The following is an 18,208-nucleotide window of genomic DNA, read 5'->3' as shown; positions in this document are numbered from 1 at the left end:
ATTTCTGATTTAAAATTGAAGGAGACAAGCTGCAATCTGGAAACACTGGACAGAAGCTAGGTACTGTAACTTTAAGTAATTTTCTCATTTTATTTTCAAGATATAGCTCTTTTCATATAGCCATTTTGTTTCATTTCAGTGAGAATTTTTACCATCTCCTTTCTGCATTTCTTTGGCACAATTTGTTTTGATTTCATGAAAACATTCACAAAGCTATTTTGGATTACTGTGAGGAAAAGAATTTTAATGTTACATTAAATCATACAACGTTGCAACCTTTATTCTGTTTTATTTGAAAAGCACATAATCTAAAATATATATTAATATATTTTACACAAATATGCAACAAGCATCCTATAAGCCAAACTGATAGACTTTTAGGTTCAGTGCAAAAAAAATCCTGAGTATGAATAATCTTTATGAAAAATCAAATGCTTGTAGTCAAAAGGTTTTTTCATATTATCTGGGATCTGTGAGCACCAAATGAAGGCATAATGCAAAACAATTTTTTGATATAATGTTATAAAGATTGCTTTTAATTTTCAAAATTAAAGCACCTTGGCAAGAAATTAGAATTCACATCAATAGATTGTAGCATATATAAAACACGTATATTGTTTATGAACTGGTAAATCTAAGATGGGTTCTCAGTATTGTGTAATTAAACTGCTGTGCACATGGGAGTACAGTGCTTATGGAGAGTCTTAATTTACTTTTGCTGTCGAGAAACCTTAACCGTATTTTTTAAAAAGGTTTATTTTATAACTGTATGCCTTCTCGCAATTTCATTTTTAAAAGTTATATTTTAACATTTTTTATGGAATTGAAAGAACATCCAAGGCAAACATTTTTTCAAAATATTGCAGTTTCAATATGTGTGTAACAGAACACTGCAACTGTTTGAAATCTAGCATCTTATCCTCTTTAGCTGCCCGCTGCACTGAAACAAACGTTTCCCTAGCAACAGCATTGCCACAATGAGCAGGAGACCCAAAGTTATCAATTAAAATGGTCTCTACAGTTACATCCATGGCAACAATGACAGAAATGGTGATTCATTTTTATTGCTTTATTAAGATGTCTCATCACCTAAATCCATTGTATGTCCATCTAGTTTTATTTTTATTACGATTTGTTCTAAATCATTACCATTTATTATTCTTTTTGGTTTGTATCCTATGCATAGGGAAAAAGCACACAGGGGAAACATTTGTGAGAGAGAAACAGAGTTAATATCTCAGTTCAGTGATCTTTCATGAATTTTGATAAAGGGTCTTCAACTGGAAATGACAACTCTGTTTATCTCTGCAAGGATGCTACCTGACCTGCTGAGTATCTCCAGCACGTTTTGTTTCTATTTCAGGTTTCCAGCATTTGCAGTATCTTGTATTTGATTAACCTGCTGGTTGCTTGTCTCTTGTATCCAAAGAGTCCCTGGTGTGTATCCTTTGCCTCCCAAAAAATTAATTTTTTTGCTTCTGGAAAATGATCCATGCCTATATGAAGTGTTTCTGTGTAGGTTTAATCTCTCGCAAAACAGGAGCCCTTAGTGCACAGAAAACTAAGAAGTTTATGCCAAATATGATGTGCAATAAAATGTCCCTATCTCGACTACTAAGTATAGAGATATCTGACAAATTAGATTGTTTTAACGATAAGCAGTCATCCATTTATTACTGCAGCATTAATACTTCTGCAGTCATTCAAACTGTGAAGATTATTGATTTTGATTTTGGATACTGGAGAAAGGGACTAAATTTGTTCTTTTGAATTTGCCATATAAATAAGTCTTAATTAATTGGAACTATTTAAATAGCTGTAAAGTATTGTGATATATTTCACAATTCTTTGAAATTTTTTTCTAATAATAATTACACCAGAATAGGAATTAAATAGCACCTGGCAGGTAAGGACTCCAGCAATGAATTGAGAGACTGCATTTCATATATTAGGAACTTAGACCATTCATTTGACTGAACTTTCATTGTCACCAGACCCCAATTTATAGTAATTCAAATTAGTTTTCAGACTGCTATGTATGAATAAGTGTTGAAATACATACATAAACAGATCTTACAATTTGATATACATATTGGTATTTGCTTGTGATGGTAATCAGAGATTGATTCTCCATCATGTAACTTCGCTAGACACAACTGGTCTACCTTTTTATCTTGACAGGAAAGTAGTGCTGAATATTTGGCATTGCAAGCATTGTTATACATGCTTAGGGCTCGGCAGTACCTGTAGATATATTTAGAACAGCATAGGGGTTTGATTTTTAATTTATCCAAAGTTTGAATTTGAAGGGAAGCATTTCTTTTGGTGGTCATCAAGTTTTGTGCCAACACAATTGTAAAACTGCAGTACTTATTCATAACTTGGGGTTCTCCTTGATCTGGATGCATATTGTTTCCTTTATTCAATTAATGATGGACTTCATAATACTTTAACTGTACTATTAACAAGTCATCTAGTTGTGATATCATGCTTAATTCTTTACAAAGCAAAATAAGAGTGATAGAGTGCCACCTATACCTCACTGTTCTTACTCAATGAACTTATGGAGTGATGGATTTTTACCTAACAACAACATTCCTAAAGCCGTTCTAAATATATTTTCATTGTTTAATTTATTTGAATAAACTTAAATATAACTCAAGAGAATTTGATTTTGAAGTAGCAGATTCTTGGCTCTCAATGGGATATGTACATCACTCAATGGCTGTTACATTAAGGTGTTGGCATTAGCTCAATGCCAGCACTCCAGAGTCTGTGCCAGAACAACAGATTCAAACTCCATTGCAATATTTGAGCAATTAGTTTGAGCTAACATTTCAGTGCAATTTTGAGGGAATACAGCATTTTCAGAATGTATTTTTTAGAAGAGCCATTAAACTGAGATACAGTGCAGGTATGAAGAGTTTATAATTTAAATATCATGGAACCTTGTCATTCAATAATTGCCATTGAGATTCCACACTTGCAATGTTAAACTTGGAACCTTAAACTACCATAAAGAATTTGTGACCCAAGAGCTATTGGCTGGTATCTTAGAAGTATCGCAGTGCAGAAGAATGTTGCAACCAATCCTGGTATAAATCTCTGCCTGGCCAATTTATGTTTGTTCAGTCTAATACTAAAGCACATTATAGCTTTCAATTAATTATTAAGATCTTCTTTTCTTCTAGAAAAGGCTTTGCATTAAAAGAAAGCACTTAACTTCCTGTATGTAAAAAAAGGAAAGAAAAGAACTTTAGGACAGTGTAGATAATTGGAAGGTTTATTTTGCTCAAGCTGTGCTTAATGAACATTTACTGACTTGGCAGCAGCTACTTCCAGGTGGCTCTGATATATTAAACTATATGTGTGGTAACATGGTTAGTTTTCACTTGAGAAAGACATGACAAAGCATTTATTTCAGCACCCTAGAGATGCTATGTAAAAATGCAGTTCAAGATTAGCATTTCAAAAGATTGCTGTGGCTATTCTACTAGTCTGGTCATTTGATCCACAGAAGCTCTCCTTCAGGAAGGCCTCTGTTTTGATTGCCATTGGGCCATCAAACTTGGACTCTCTGTCCTGCTTTGCAAGTGGATAACTGAAGCTACAGGCTGTGTCCCTAGTTTATATTATAGGAGGCAAATGAGAGCAAGGTCAGGCTCAGTGTTCTTTGCCGAGGTTAGTATTGATTGTAGCTTTTTTTAAAATTCATTCAGGGGATGTGGGCTTCGCAGGCTGAGCCAGCATTTAATTGCCCATCCCTAAATGCCCTTGAAAAGGTGGTGTTGAGCTGCCTTCTTGAACCACTGCAGACTCTCTCCCTACCCTTTGTTTAAAAAGAGTAACAAAAACAGGCCAGGAAGTTACAGGCTGGTGGTGGGTAGATTGCTGGAGAGGATTCTGAGAGACAATCTACCACCATTTGGAGAGACAAGATCTGATCCAGAACAGTCAGCAAGGCTTTGTGCATGGGAAGTCATGCCTGACCCATCTATTGGAGATCTTCAGGAAGTTAAACCAAATGGGTAGATGAGGATAGGGTGGTGGATGTTGTCTGTATGGACTTTAGCAAGACCTTTGGCAAGGTTCCTCATGGCAGGGCAGTCTGGAAGGTTAGATCGCATGGAATTCAGGGGGAGATGGCGGATTCAATTCATAATTGGCTCAGTGGTAGGAAGCAGGAGGTGATGGTCAAGGGTTGTTTCTCAGGCTGGAGGTCTGTGTCTAGTGGTGTGCCACGGGGTCGGTGCCAGGACCTTTGTTGTTTGTAATTTATATAAATGACTTAAATGTGAACGTACAAGGCATGGTTAGTAAGTTTGCGAATGATACTAAAATAAGTGGTGTTGTAGATAGTGTAAAAGGTTATGAAAAATTACGGGGATTTTGATAAGCCAGGTATGTGGGCTGAGGATTGAAAAATGGCTCTCAATCCAGATAAGTGTGAGGTATTGCATTTTAGGAGATCGAACTAGTTTAGGACTTATACAATGAATGGGAGTGTTATGGAACAGAGGGACCTAGGAGTGCAAGTGCTTAGTTCACTGAAAGTGGTATCACAGGTAGAAAAGGTGATGAAGAAGGTGTTTGGCACACACTGGCCTTCATCATTCATAACACTGAGTACAGGAGTAGTAAAGTTGTGTTGCAATTACATAAGACATTAGTGAGGCCACATTTGGAGTATGGTGTGTAGTTTTGGTCACCCTGTTATAGGAAGGATGTTATTAAACTAGAAAGAGTGCAGAAAAAATTTACCAGGATGTTGCCTGGACTTAGGGGCCTGAGTTACAAGGAGAGTTTATGTAGACTATGACTTTATTCCCTGGATTATAGGAGATTGAGGGGTGACCTGATAGAGATATATAAGATCATGAGGGGCAAAGAGAAGGTGAAATTACGTAATCTTTTCCCCAGGGAGTGGGGTGTTTAAAAGCCAACTAGATAAGTACATGGGCAGGAGAGGTTAAGAGCGCTATGGGCCAGATGTGGGCGGATGGGACTAGCTCGCTGGGCAACAGATTTGTCAAGGACCAGTTGGGCCGAAGGGCTTGTTTCCATGCTGTCTGACTCTAATACCCACAGTGTTGTTGCATCTAGGCAAATGAAGAGTGTTCCATCACACCCATGACTTGAGCCTTATAGTTAATGGACAGGCTCTTTTCAATGGGAAACTGGAATGTAATCTTTTGGAGTTCTATAATGTTGACACTGTATTTCCACTTGAGGAATCCAAATCTAGGAATCATAGACATAAAACAAAAATAGAACATATTGATTGAGGCAAAAGAGGAGATTGCTGGGCCTTAACAGATCTTTGTGTCCTCTCTAGCGACAGGCGAGGTCCCAGAGGACTGGAGAGTAGCCACTGTTGTTCCTCTGTTTAAAAAGGGCAGTTGATTTGGACAAAATGTGGATTGGCTAATTAGTAAGATTGCAAAGTTGTGGATGGTAAAGAACGTTGTCAAAGCATGCAACAGGATATAGATCAGTTAGACATGTGGGCAGGGAAATGGCAGATGGAGCTTAATCTGAGCAAGTACGAGTGTTGCACTTTGAGAGGTCAAATGTGTCGCGGAAAAGGATTACTTGGACCCGGAGGGCGTCTGCTTCAGAAAGCCTTTATTGTAGCATAATATTACGGAGAGCTCAGACTCCTAAAAGCGGAGTTCCGAAACTCTGCTCAGCAAAGGATTACACTCATTTTAATAGTTAAAATATACATGACAAAGAGCATTTACACAAAACATTTACAGAAATACAAAAGTTTCACAGCATGTTCTAGGTGATAACCCGAAGCAACTATCAGTTTAGAAGTTACTCTGCCTGCAGCGTTAGGATAGATTATAGAACAATGATTCCAAAGAAAAACAGGTTCCCACGTCCTTCTTATAGTACAAGCAAGCATGGGAGTCAGTTACTTATACAGTAGCTAGGCACAGTCAGCTAGTTGGCAGTCCACCAAGGACAGACAACTGTCATGGCAGAAATGGCTTTGACCCTTTTTAATAATGCTTTAAATTTTCTTCCATAAAATGTAAGGGTAAAGTATGAAGTAAATGGCAGCAACCTCAGGAACATTGATGTACAAAGGGATCTTGGGGTGCAAGTCCATAGCTCCCTGAGAGTGACCACACAACTTGAGAGGGTGGTATAAAGGTGTACAGCGTACTTGCCTTCAATGGTTGGGCCATTGAGTACAAGTCAAGAAGTCATGTTGCAGCTGTATAAAACTTTGATTAGGCCACATTTGGAGTATTGAGTGCAGTTCTGGTCACCACATTACAGGAAGGACGTGAAGGTTCTGGAGTAGGTGCAGAGGAGGTTTACCAGAATGTTGCCTGGATTAGAGAGTATGAGATGTAAGGAGAGAGTGGACAAATTTGGATTGTTTTCTCTGGAGTGTCAGAAGCTGTGGGGCAACCTGACAGAAGTATATAAAACTTAAGAGAATCATAGATAGGGTAGATAGTCAGATTTTTCCCAGGATGGAAAAGGCGTAGCTTTAAGGTGAGAGGGGAAAATTTAAAGGAAGATAGTTTTTATTTACACGGAGAGCCATAGATGCCAGGAATGCACTGCCAGGGGAGGTGGTGGAAGCAGATACAATAGTGATATTTCAGAGGTATTTCAACAGACACGTGAGCATGCGGGGAATGGAGAGATATGGGTCATGTGCTAGCAGATGGGATTAGTTTAATTTGGCATCATGGTCAACACATACATCGTGGGCCAAAGGACCTTGTTTCTGTGCTGTACTTTTCTATGTTCTATATGAGAGTTGATAATGCAATGTATAAAGGTGCTAAGCAAGTCATGTTGAGTTTATTGTCATGTGTGCAAGTACAGTGAGGTACAGGTACAATAAAAAACTTGCTTGCAGTAGTATCACAGGCACATACATTCAGACAACACACAAGAGTATAAATTATTCATAAATTATACAAAACAGCAAAGAGAAACCAAAAGACTGCAAAACAAAACATTAGTGCAAAAATAAAACACAATCAAAGCCAAATCCATGGTAGTGCAAGAGGTCAGTTCAAAAACCTGAAGGTTGTAAGAAAGTAGCTGTTCCTGAACCTGGTGATGTGGGATTTAAGGCTTCTGATAAGAATCACAAGTAAAGATTGAGATGAGTCCGAAACAGCAATGGCAGAATCAGCCTCTGGAAAAAAATCTGAGCAGTGGTTTGAGTGCTGGAATTATTCTTCTGTTGCCGTTTCCAAATTCTGCTGACTAAGAGGTGGCACAGTAGTGCAGTGGCCTGGGTTCAATCCTAAACTCCAGTGCAGTGTATGAGATTTACATGTCAACACTGTGTGGGTTTTCCCTGCATGCTGCAGTTTCCTTCCACATCCAAAGACATGCAGGTTCATTGGTTGATTGGCTATTGTTAATCACCTCTCATGTTTAAGTTAATGGTAGAATCTTGGGGGAGCTGATGGGAATGAGGGGAGAATAAAATGGGATTAGTATTGGATTCGTATAAATGGGTGTTTGATGGTCAGTGTGGATTCAGCAGGCCGAAGAGCCAGGTTCTGCACTGTATGATTCTACGACCTTTAACTTCTTGCCTCAAATATTTCCTTGTGCTTTACAATGCCACCTCTTTTGCTTTAAAATGATTCCTGCCATTACACATGTTTTGTGAATTTCCTTTCCTACAGTCAATATCATCACATATTTCCCCTCACTGTGCTGTCCTTCTCCTACTCCAGTTCTGACAGAAATTCTAGATTTGAAGCTTTACATCTGTTACTTTCTCCATAGCTGCTGTCTGATCTGCTAATATTTCCAGGGTTCTGTTTATATTTTGTATTTCCATCTGCAGTATTTTGAAAGTTAGCCATAAATGAATCAATTAAGAAATTCAAGAGTGCTCATTTACCTAGAGTTGTGCAAATATTTCTTTATGACATAGAACGAGACCACTTAGGCCTTCAAGTCTATTCCAGCTCCCAGAGTAATGTCATCAATGCTATGCCCCCATTTTTGCCCTGTAGCCTGTTTCCCTATACTATAGGGCGAATTTTAGTTGCCTGTTAACCTACTAACCAACATGTCTTTGGAATGTGGGAGGAAAGTCAGAGTACCTGGGAAAAACCCAGTCATAGGGAGAACAGACACCATGAGAGGTCAGGATCAAGCCCAGATTACTGAAATTATGAGACTGTATGAATGTGCCAACTCAATGCTTCACTGGCACCACTTGGAGAGGCTGTAGGAGCATAGTTAGAAACATTTAAGAGAAGTATGCATTGATAGAACTGGGAAATGTGGGAAGAAATTTATGTGGAATATGCATATCAACATAGACTTGTTGGTTTGAATGACATGTTTCAATGCTGCAAAGTTCTAAGATAGTGGAAAGAATATCTATGGGATTTCCTTGGTTATTTGTACTCTATCTCCAACTATGAAAGGTATTGCAAAACAAACAAGAAGTTATTTTATGCTAGGGTGTTCATTAATTTTGAAACCTCTTTTTGATTGTAATTGTTATATTATTTTCCAAAAATAGGCTGTTCAGAGTTGCTCTTTGCATTCATAACTATTGTTACGGACTCGGTGAATGTCCCTTTAAGATAGAGTTAGTAGTGTGGGTGTGTGTGTGTGTGTGTGTGTGTGTGGGGCGTGTTTACGTCAACCAAAGATAAAGGACGTAATGACATTGTTGAAGTCAGTCAGCGGAGAGAGAGAGAGAGAGAAAGGAGAGAGAGACACCAGCCTGCTAGTTTCCTGTGTCCCAACTCGAACTTCATTCACATTTGTTCTAGCTCTATCTTTGCTAACTGCACCTGGCCATCAGGAATCTCTGACTCACTCCCAGGAAACTGTTCTAACTCTTCCTCCTCCAAATCCTCCAACTCCACTGGTTGAGAAGTCACATCAGAAATCACTGGTTTAATCTCGGGAATCTCGACTACCTCACTCACCTCAAACACTTCCTCCTCCAAATAATAGTCAACTATCATTCTATGAATAACTGCTTTTTTCATAGACCGCTTTACTGCTTTAAGGTTTAGCCTTGTAGCAATTTTTACCAAATCAGCCTTTTTTACCACCTCCAATCCCTTTAGGGTTGGTGACTCCAAAAATGCCTCAATATCCATTGCTGCTGGCTTCCACACACACAAGCCAATTAAAAAGAATTTATCAGACCAACCACAATCAGTCGTCCACTAAGACCCCAATTTGTTCAAACTTAGACCTCCCTCGTCAATCGTTGGATACGATCCCGGACGACGCTCGTTAATCTTTGGGTTGGATCCTGGACGAGCCCCCAATTTTGTTACGAACCAGCAACAAAAGAAGCACACTGAGTCATGATTCAGTGTTAAGAACTATTTTATTAATCACTACTTATGATAATAAGAAAAATAAAAGTAAAAATGTTAGTATGTTAGAAGTAAAAATGTTAAACCTTGAACATTAACGCCAAAAACTAAACTCTTCGTGTGTGTATATGTGTGTGTGTGTGTGTGTGTGTGTGTGTGTGGGGCAAAGTCCCAAACTCCAAGTCCAGGAATGGTTCTTAAAGTTCTGTTCAGCAAGCCATAAGGTGAAACATGAGCAAAGGCTTCAACAACAACCACCGTTGTCTGAAGATTAGATGTAGAGAACATAGAGTAATTACGAAATCCAAATGTTCCACGATGGAACCCAAACGACACCTCAGTGTTTACTCGGTAGTGACTTCCTCACCCCGAAAAGCATCTGAATCGTGGCCGTCCACACAAATACCTGTTTCCTTCTACAGGTCAGCAACAAAGTGAACTCCACCGGATTACTTCCAATTTCCATACATGGATTGCAATGACAGACACAGTTATTGTTTCTCATCCATCGATAGAGAAACTAGCAGGCTGGTGTCTCTCTCTCCTTTCTCTCTCTCTCTCTCTCTCTCTCTCCTCTGACTGACTTTGACTGACTTCTTCAACAACGTCATTATGTCCTTTATCTTTGGTTGACGTAAGCACGCCAAACACACACACACACACACACACACACACACCCACCCCACACACACACACACAACACACACAAACAACACACACACCAAACACAAACTATCTTAAAGGGACATTCACCGAGTCCATAACATTACACAGTTCAATGAAAGCATCAATAAAATAAAACATTGGCTTTAGGCATGCATAACCTTTCTCATGCTAATGCCTCATGTGAAACTGCCAGGGTGTGTTGTGTCATAAGCTTCACAACGGTTGAGAATGTACTTAGCTCAGTTCCATCGGACTAATCCCCAGGAAAATTTTGCACTCCCCTCATTAGCGGTATTTGTGTGGTGGAAATTGTTCCTAACTCATTTTATAATTTCAGTGTGCTTGTATAAGCAGATTGACTTCTAAAGATTGAAGTTACTTAACATGTTTAGCACTGGGAAAACTATTTTGTTTTCAAAATCTGAATTTACTTATATAATAAGTCGTATAAGTAATGAGACAAATCCTTGTATACTCTCTTCAGAAAATAGTGCTATGAGTAAAAATACCATTGAGGGACAGAGCTGTCAGGCCAAGCAGTGTGCCAGATGTGAAGGAGTCACACAGAGCAAATGCGCAATTTTTGATGTAGAAGTCCTGAAGTTTGTGTCAAGATTCATCCTCCAACATAGGTTGCACTATATTTGCAGCATACTCTGGCATAATCAACTGATAAAAATCTCCAATATTAAGTCTTACAGAAAATTCAAAGAAAATGATCCAGTTTGTTCTGTGAATTGTAAGTGATTTATTCATGGCACTCTAAATGATAATTACTGCTGAGCATACTGTCTGTTTCAAAGAAACTACTTTTATAAATGTGCATTATGATTCCTCTGGATAATTAATTTTAAGTAAATTGATTTTAAAATAGGAAATCATAATTTTAATGTTTGTTATTTCAACTTCTGCCTTAATTCTACTTAATTCAGTACTGAGTGCTAGGATAGAGTACAAAGATCCTGAATTGAGGGGCTAGGTTCACCTCATGTCTGCCCCTCCACTTTATGCCAGGGATGGTTTCTCAGAGAATTGTGATCATATTTATTTGAATGGTCTTACTGATTTTGATTGAAAAGGTTGGTTCAAAATACCTGTGGGATTTCTTTGCTGTAGAGTTTAGGTTGTGGCAAAACTTGCTACTTTTGCCTTTATGACTGTTCCACTCTGTAATTCCGCTCAGCCTGTGCCTCGTTTTACTGCACCAACAGATATCAGTTATTATTTACATATTGATTCACGAGATGTGAATGCCATGAGCAGGGCCAGAATTTATTATCTATCTCCAATTTCTTCATGAACTGAAGAAAGGAAGTAAAGGGAAAGTTAAGGAAGTCATTTCAAAGGGGAACATTATTAGTGGGCCTGGAGTTACAAAAAGGCCACATCAGTTAAGGCTGACGGATTTCTTTCCCTGAATATCATTAAAGAATCAGGTGATTATTTTCCAGCTGTCATTGTGGTATTTGAAACCATATCTTTTGGTCTAATAGCTTGTGTTACCATATCCCTTTGCCCTCTCTCCACTGAAAAGTCTGGTCTCCCAGTTTGTTACAGATGGAAGACCAAGGAATGCATTGAGCCCTGAGGATTTAGTATATTCTGACAGTATTCAGCCACGTTCTTCGTGGATATCCAATTCGGTCTTCCATTTTTGTTATAAAATATTACAGTGGTAGTTTCTGCTACATAATTGCTTAAATTTTGCAGTCAATAGCAAAGTAATGGCAATTGCTGCTGACCTCGAAAACTGCCCAAAAATATTTAGCAATCAAGGTGAAAGGGATTTCCCTTTTCCGAAGTCAGTTGTTAAGTATTTCTGATTTTCAGCAGTGCTAATAAGCCTTGAGCAGCCAGACATATCACATGCAGCAAATCAGAAGGCAAAACACAATCTTTAGTTAATATCTTAAGTATTTCAGCCAGCATCTTGACCTCCAGCTCATTCCTAACTTCCATGTTCAAGTCCTGAAAAAGTTGACTGCAGCCAGCTATTACATTTCTCTACAGATCTGGAAGAAGTAACTGGATATACCTAATGTGTGTAAAAGTAACTTGCATCAATGCAGATTTATCTGATTAACGCTTTTGGGGCATGCCTTGAAGTTAAATAATGACTTGACAAAAGAAATATAATAGGCTGATATTAAAATCAACCATTCTATTTTTTGGAATGAGTTGAGCAAATGCCAGGCACTTTCCTATGGGGAGTTGGGGAGTGAAGATTTAGAGGACATTAGAGAGAGAGAAAAAATGAGAGAGAATCACAAGAATCCAACATCTTTTCTACTTCTGCAATACTGATAGGTAGGAGGTGCCAAGATTTTGAATTTGCTTTGATGAAAGAAAAGTAATAGGCATCCAAGTCAAAATGTTGTGTGATTTGGAATAGAACTTGGAAGGTATTGATGTTTCCGTGCATTTGCTACTCTTTTTCTACTGAAATAATCTTGGCAACTTGCTGCAAGGCTGTCTTTTTTTCTTCAAGACTTGATCTTCAGAGTCTTCAAGAGGTAGTGGTATACATCTTTCTGTGCTGGAAAGATCATAATTGGTTCAGTTGCAAAATGTACGCATCAATAAATTAAAGAATTTCTGTACTTGGGTTGTATAGTGTGACAATGGAAATTTGATTATTGTTACATTAACAGTATCATTGGCATAATATTAAACAGACATAACTAAAACTGCAGTCTAATATATGAACCGCATATAAAAAATTGTCTCATCCCCTGTGATAAAGGCAGCAGTCATGATAATGGGTGTAAACCAATTATCCACATCCCATACTTCACTCTCCCCCCACCCACCCCCCATAACATGTGAGAGGTGATGAGGGAATGGGGGCAATACATATTTAATAGAGAAAATACAACCCCAACCCCCAAGGTATATTTCATTAACATACTTAAATATTGCTCCCTGAATGCAATTAGGAGCCTGATTTAATTTTAACAGCTGTGGATTAGTATTCCTGTGGCTAGAGAAATCTGGTGATGAAAGAGAAGTGGAAGCTGCAGTCTCGAATATAGAAAGATCCTCATGGTCAAGACAGGTGCTTTTAGTTTTTAGCAGTTTTTATTTATCAGAGCCAACATTTGATTAAATAGTCCAAATAAACTCCTTATGACAAATGTAAAACCAAATGTTAAATTTGTTATTTTTAAGGTAATGCCTTCCCATTTTGATTGGCCTGCATCTGGGATTCTGCATAGTTCAAATGGCTCTATGAATGGTTGCCTAGAAATTGGATTGCATGGCACTGAAAAAAGCAGCACTACCCAATCCAAAATATTTTTTTCCAAGAATAAATCGCATTAACAATCATTTCTAGTTGAAATAGCATCAGTTTTGAAATTAGAATGTGCACTTCTGATCACAATCCATTTTTGTCTGCTGACATTTTCCCAGTGTGCACATTGCAGTTCCTCCCCAGTTTACAAACACCCAGCTTATGGATAGCCCTTACATCGGAATGAGCATTTGGGAGACCGGTGAGATGGATGTCCCAGCTGCTGCAGGGCTGCAGGCATCTTCTACTATGTGGGAACTTGGTTTGTGGCAATATCATTGCATCTTGCAGTTGAGTTAAATGCTCTGGTTTAACTACACGTTGTCCTTGGTTGACCTATGATTATATTTAAATACATTGCTGGGTGGCTGCATTTTTGAACTGCTTGGGTTAAGAATAGTTCTCAGGAGTGGAACCCTGTCATAACCTGAGGAGGATCTGAAAAGCCCGTTCTGAAGTAATAACCATCGTAGACATAGGAGAACTAACATCATTCCTGACTGACTAGAAGTTGAAAAGGCCATGCTCCATCTGAAGAATAAGGCCTCAGGGATAGATGGTATCCCCACTGAAATTTTAAAGCTTGACGATGACGAGCTTCAGTCACAAATCTGCAATATCATCATCTACATCTGGGAAGAAGAGGATTTATCAGGGAACCTCAGAGGTGTTGTAATTGTGACCATCATCAAGAAAGGAGTTAAGTCTAATTGTGGTAACTGCAGATAGGCCTCCCTGCTGTTTGCCACAGGGAAAGTAATTGCCTGGTCCTTCTGAATCATCTTCTCTCAGTGGTCAAGGAACTGCTACCCAAATCACATCAAGAAGCACAGTGGACATGTTCATCACTCCAAGAAAAATTCAAGGAGCAGTGCCAGCCTCTATACATGGCCTTGTTCGACCTCATCAAATTCTTTTACTTATTTTCCTTTACTATAGGAAGGATGTGATTAAGCCAGAGAGGGTGCAGAAAAGATTCACAAGGATGTTGTTGGGACTGGAGGGCTTAAGTTATAAGGAGAGACTGGATAGGCTGGGACTATTACCCCTGGAGCGAAGGAGGCTGAGGGGGAGACCTTATACAGATTATGAAACCATGAGGGGCATAGAATAAGGTGAATGGCCACAGTCTTTTTCACAAGGGCAGGAAGTCAAAAACTAGAGGACATAGGTTTAAAGTGAGATGGAAAGATTTAAAGGGGACCTGAAGGGCAAGTTTTTCACACACAGGTTGATGGGTATATCGAACAAGCTGTCAGAGGAAGTGGTAGAGGTGGGCACAAAGACATTTGGACAGTTTCTATAACTCCAATCCTCCTCCTCAAATTTGGCTGACCACAGAAATTCATCTCTCCCTTCTACCATGACAACATCCAAGTCATGATACTAATAAGTGGGTCTTAATCAGAACCAATTTCATTGAAGGCTAGTGTCAAACATCAAAGAAAGTTGTGTCATTTCCCCAAATCCTCTCTCAATCTTTGTAGCTGCAGTGTTGCACATGCTTCCAACAAACCTCCCACGGAGTTAATCTTCAGAGCTAATAAGAAACTATTAAACCTACAGCTACTATACTGCAGAACTAAAGTCAGCTGAACTTCAGTAGTTGAGCTATAGTAAGCAGTTGACATTTGTACTCTTATATTTGCACATGCCCAGAGGCTGAGAGCAGTGTAGTGCAGCAGGGACATGTTGCTAGGAGATCCTTGTTTCGTGGACATTGTACGTAAAGCCCATCCTCTCGACATAGAGAAAGGCTAACAGAAAGTTCAAAAGGTACAGAAGCTTGATGTTATGGTATAGCATAATGGATTGTAGATGGTAGTACAGGGCAGAAATTGATACAACAACCAAGTTCAGAACATAACAACAGAACCAAACACAGAAACAATCAAAATAAATCAATGTATTTATTTGAGATGGGAATAAATATTGAAAGTCAATGGATGAATTCAAGAACTCCTTAGGATAAAGTATGAGACTTGAAGATCCTTGATGCAGATATGTGCATTACATATTTGTTATGAGATTAATCTGCGTAGGCTTGGTTGCATCAAAATAGAGTAATTTGGATATCTACTCTGTGAGGAAAATCAAATATTCAACTCTCTTAAATAGAAATCACCTTTCATTCTATGTTGCTCCTGCACTGCTCTCAGTTGTTCTTACCATTGTCTTAATGCACACCAGCCTCAAACTCCTGCATGCTTCAAGCTCTGTATATACTTATATAGTTCCTACTGTCTCTTGCCGGGCTGTATTCACTCACTATTCACATATAGTTCCTGGGCTATTATGAAATATTGAAAGTAGGGTAATTCTTATGAGAAAATTTAAGGAAGGACTGGATACATTGATATTAAAGTTAAGGTCAGTTTTGGAGTTTTAGGTTTTAGGGCTTGCAAACAGCTCACATTTCAACTTGGTTATATTAACTAAGCCAGATAACGTGTTGGAAGTAATAGTGCCCCAACCTCATCCCCCCCCCCAAAACCTCCCAGTCAACAGCTTGAAACTGAGATGAAACTAATGTATTAAATAATTATTTCCCAAAAGTATTTGCCACTAGCATGCCATTCATCATAGGAGCCTCCACATCTAAACTTGCTGACACATTATGTGGAGGAAACCAGCTACTAGCATTTACCTGGATAATTCCTTCTCCCCTTTTCTGATAGCGTAAATCACAGGCCCATGAAAAATTGATGGCACACACAACCATTAAATAATTGGCTAGGTTGTTTGGTGGTATTGGTTTTTAGGTAAATTTTGCCAGTGCATTGTGTGTGAATTACCATATCTGCAGTATGATATTTTGTATCCACCAGAGAGGCAGATGGCTCATAGGTCTAACATCTAAAATGAAATATAACATTGCCTCACTAAAACATTAATTTGGATAATATGCTCTGTGTCATTTAACAGGAATTTGGGAATATGATTTTCAAACATAAATCGGAGCCTTTGCAAACATTAAGGAGTGTTTAAGCAGTTGGAAGTCCAGGATTATGGAGAGAAAGTTGAAAGCAGATTAGTTTTGAATTGCATCTGCACAGAGCCAGCTCCAGTCCCGTGGGCTGAAACACCTACTTTTGTGCCTCTTTGTTTTGATTTGACTAGAAATCCTTTTGTAGTGGCACTAAATTTAATTCACTGTGTTCCTCTTTGCCCATTTTGTTTATGGTTATTGAGAACTAGTTAGCATTTTACTTAAATTCTAATTTATTTAATTTGCAACATGTGGAATATTACTATTTAAATATGCAGATGAAGATAACTGCATCTTATGCAGAAATAAGATGAAGATAAGCAGAAATATCCACGTGCATTTTATTTCCAAAAGGATTAACTCAGCAAAGAACAAGTGTCCCCTTTTGAGAACATTTATTGTTTTACATTTGGCAGTTGTAAAAGCTTTTACAAATCAAATCCTTAAAGTCACGTAATTGAAAAGAAAATTATTTAGTGAAAAAAAATTAAGTATATTAGATTGTAATTGGCAGAATATATGAACAGTAGCCTTAAATAAAACATGAATGCCAAGTCCCTTTTAAATTTTATCTTCCCTTTATGATGTGAGCATGATCTTTTTTTCTCCAGAGCAGTTAATCTGATTTGGTAGTTGCCATCTCTGTGATAGGTTATTTTAAGAAGTTATTTGTGTCTTTGTTGTCTGCATCATTTTCCAAGAGCACAAAATACAAAAAGAACTATGCTTTGTTAGAAATGTATCATAGGTAACAAACCATATACTTGTATATCACCAAATGAATATCAGGTCAACGAAGCATATAATATAGGGAACATCTTGTTTTATTGGAGATTATTGTACTTTTTAAATTAAATTTCTATTATTATATTATGTTAATATTATACTCTTGCCACCTAACCTCAAGTCAAGGATTAGATATGCCCAAACAAATAACTTTGTTCTGGTGAGTGTGACCTACACATTGGCACTATGGTTTTGTATGATTATAATTTAGTAAACCATTAACAATTTGGAAAGCTTGATTGGGGTCCAATTTACTCTGAGAATTGACCAATATGAAGATAGAAATTTTCTTTTAATTAATTCACAGGATGTGGACATTGCTGACAAAGCCAGTAGTTAATGCCCATCCTTAATTCCATTTGACAAGAAGACTTTGAACAGCATTCTTGAACATGGCAGCCTTTATGGTTTTAGGCAGGGAATTTCAGAAAATTGACCTAGTGACGGTCAAAGAACTGTGTTATATTTCACATAGAGTCATAAAGCAATACAGCAGGGATACAGGCCTTTCGGCCCAACGAGTCCATACCAACCATGGTGCCCATCCAGCTAGTTCCAATTTCCTGCATTCAGCCCATATCCCTCTAAGCCCTGCACCTCCATGTACTTATCCAAGTGCTCCTTAAATGATACTATTGTACCTGCCTCAACCAATTCCTCTGGCAGATCGTTCCATACACTCATCACCCTCTGCATGAGAAAGTTGCCCCTCAAGTCCCTTTTAAATCTTTCCCCTCTCAGCCTAAATCTGTGCCCCCTAGTTTTGGACTCCCCTACCCTGGGGAAGAGCCTGTCACCATTCACCTTCTATGCATCTCATAAGTTTAAACATTTCTATAAGGCCTTCCCTGGAATAAAGACCTAACCTAGCCAACCTCTTTCTATAACTCAGGCCCTCTAGTCCTGGCAACGTCCTCGTAAATCTTTTCGGCACTCTTTCCAGTTTAACCACATCTTTCCTATAGCAGGGTGACTAAAACTCTACACAGTACTCCAAGTTCAGCCTCACCAACATCCTTTACAACTGCAACATAAAGTCCCAACTCCTATATTCAATGCCCTGACTGATGAAGGCCAGCGTGCTAAGCATCTTTTTCACCACCCTGTCTACTTGTGACGCCACCTTCAACA

The 18,208-nt window shown here is 38.4% G+C and overlaps 1 protein-coding gene across 15 annotated transcripts in view; it reads left to right on the top strand.

Annotated features, from left to right (window-relative positions):
* The window catches only part of magi2a (membrane associated guanylate kinase, WW and PDZ domain containing 2a), a 321,741-nt gene that overhangs the window by 207,159 nt on the left and 96,374 nt on the right, over nucleotides 1–18,208 (top strand). For 11 of the 15 annotated variants that reach the window (XM_052033861.1, XM_052033860.1, XM_052033858.1 and 8 more), the window contains one exon: nucleotides 22–60. The exons of the other annotated variants lie outside the window; for them this stretch is intronic. In XM_052033861.1, the coding sequence (XP_051889821.1) occupies nucleotides 22–60 (39 nt within the window). The remainder of the gene's footprint in view (nucleotides 1–21; nucleotides 61–18,208) is intronic. 15 annotated transcript variants of the gene reach the window in all.

The sequence above is a fragment of the Pristis pectinata genome, chromosome 19, assembly GCF_009764475.1.
Source record: "Pristis pectinata isolate sPriPec2 chromosome 19, sPriPec2.1.pri, whole genome shotgun sequence".
Lineage (NCBI taxonomy): Eukaryota > Metazoa > Chordata > Chondrichthyes > Rhinopristiformes > Pristidae > Pristis > Pristis pectinata.
This window is presented reverse-complemented; position numbering and strand designations above follow the sequence as displayed.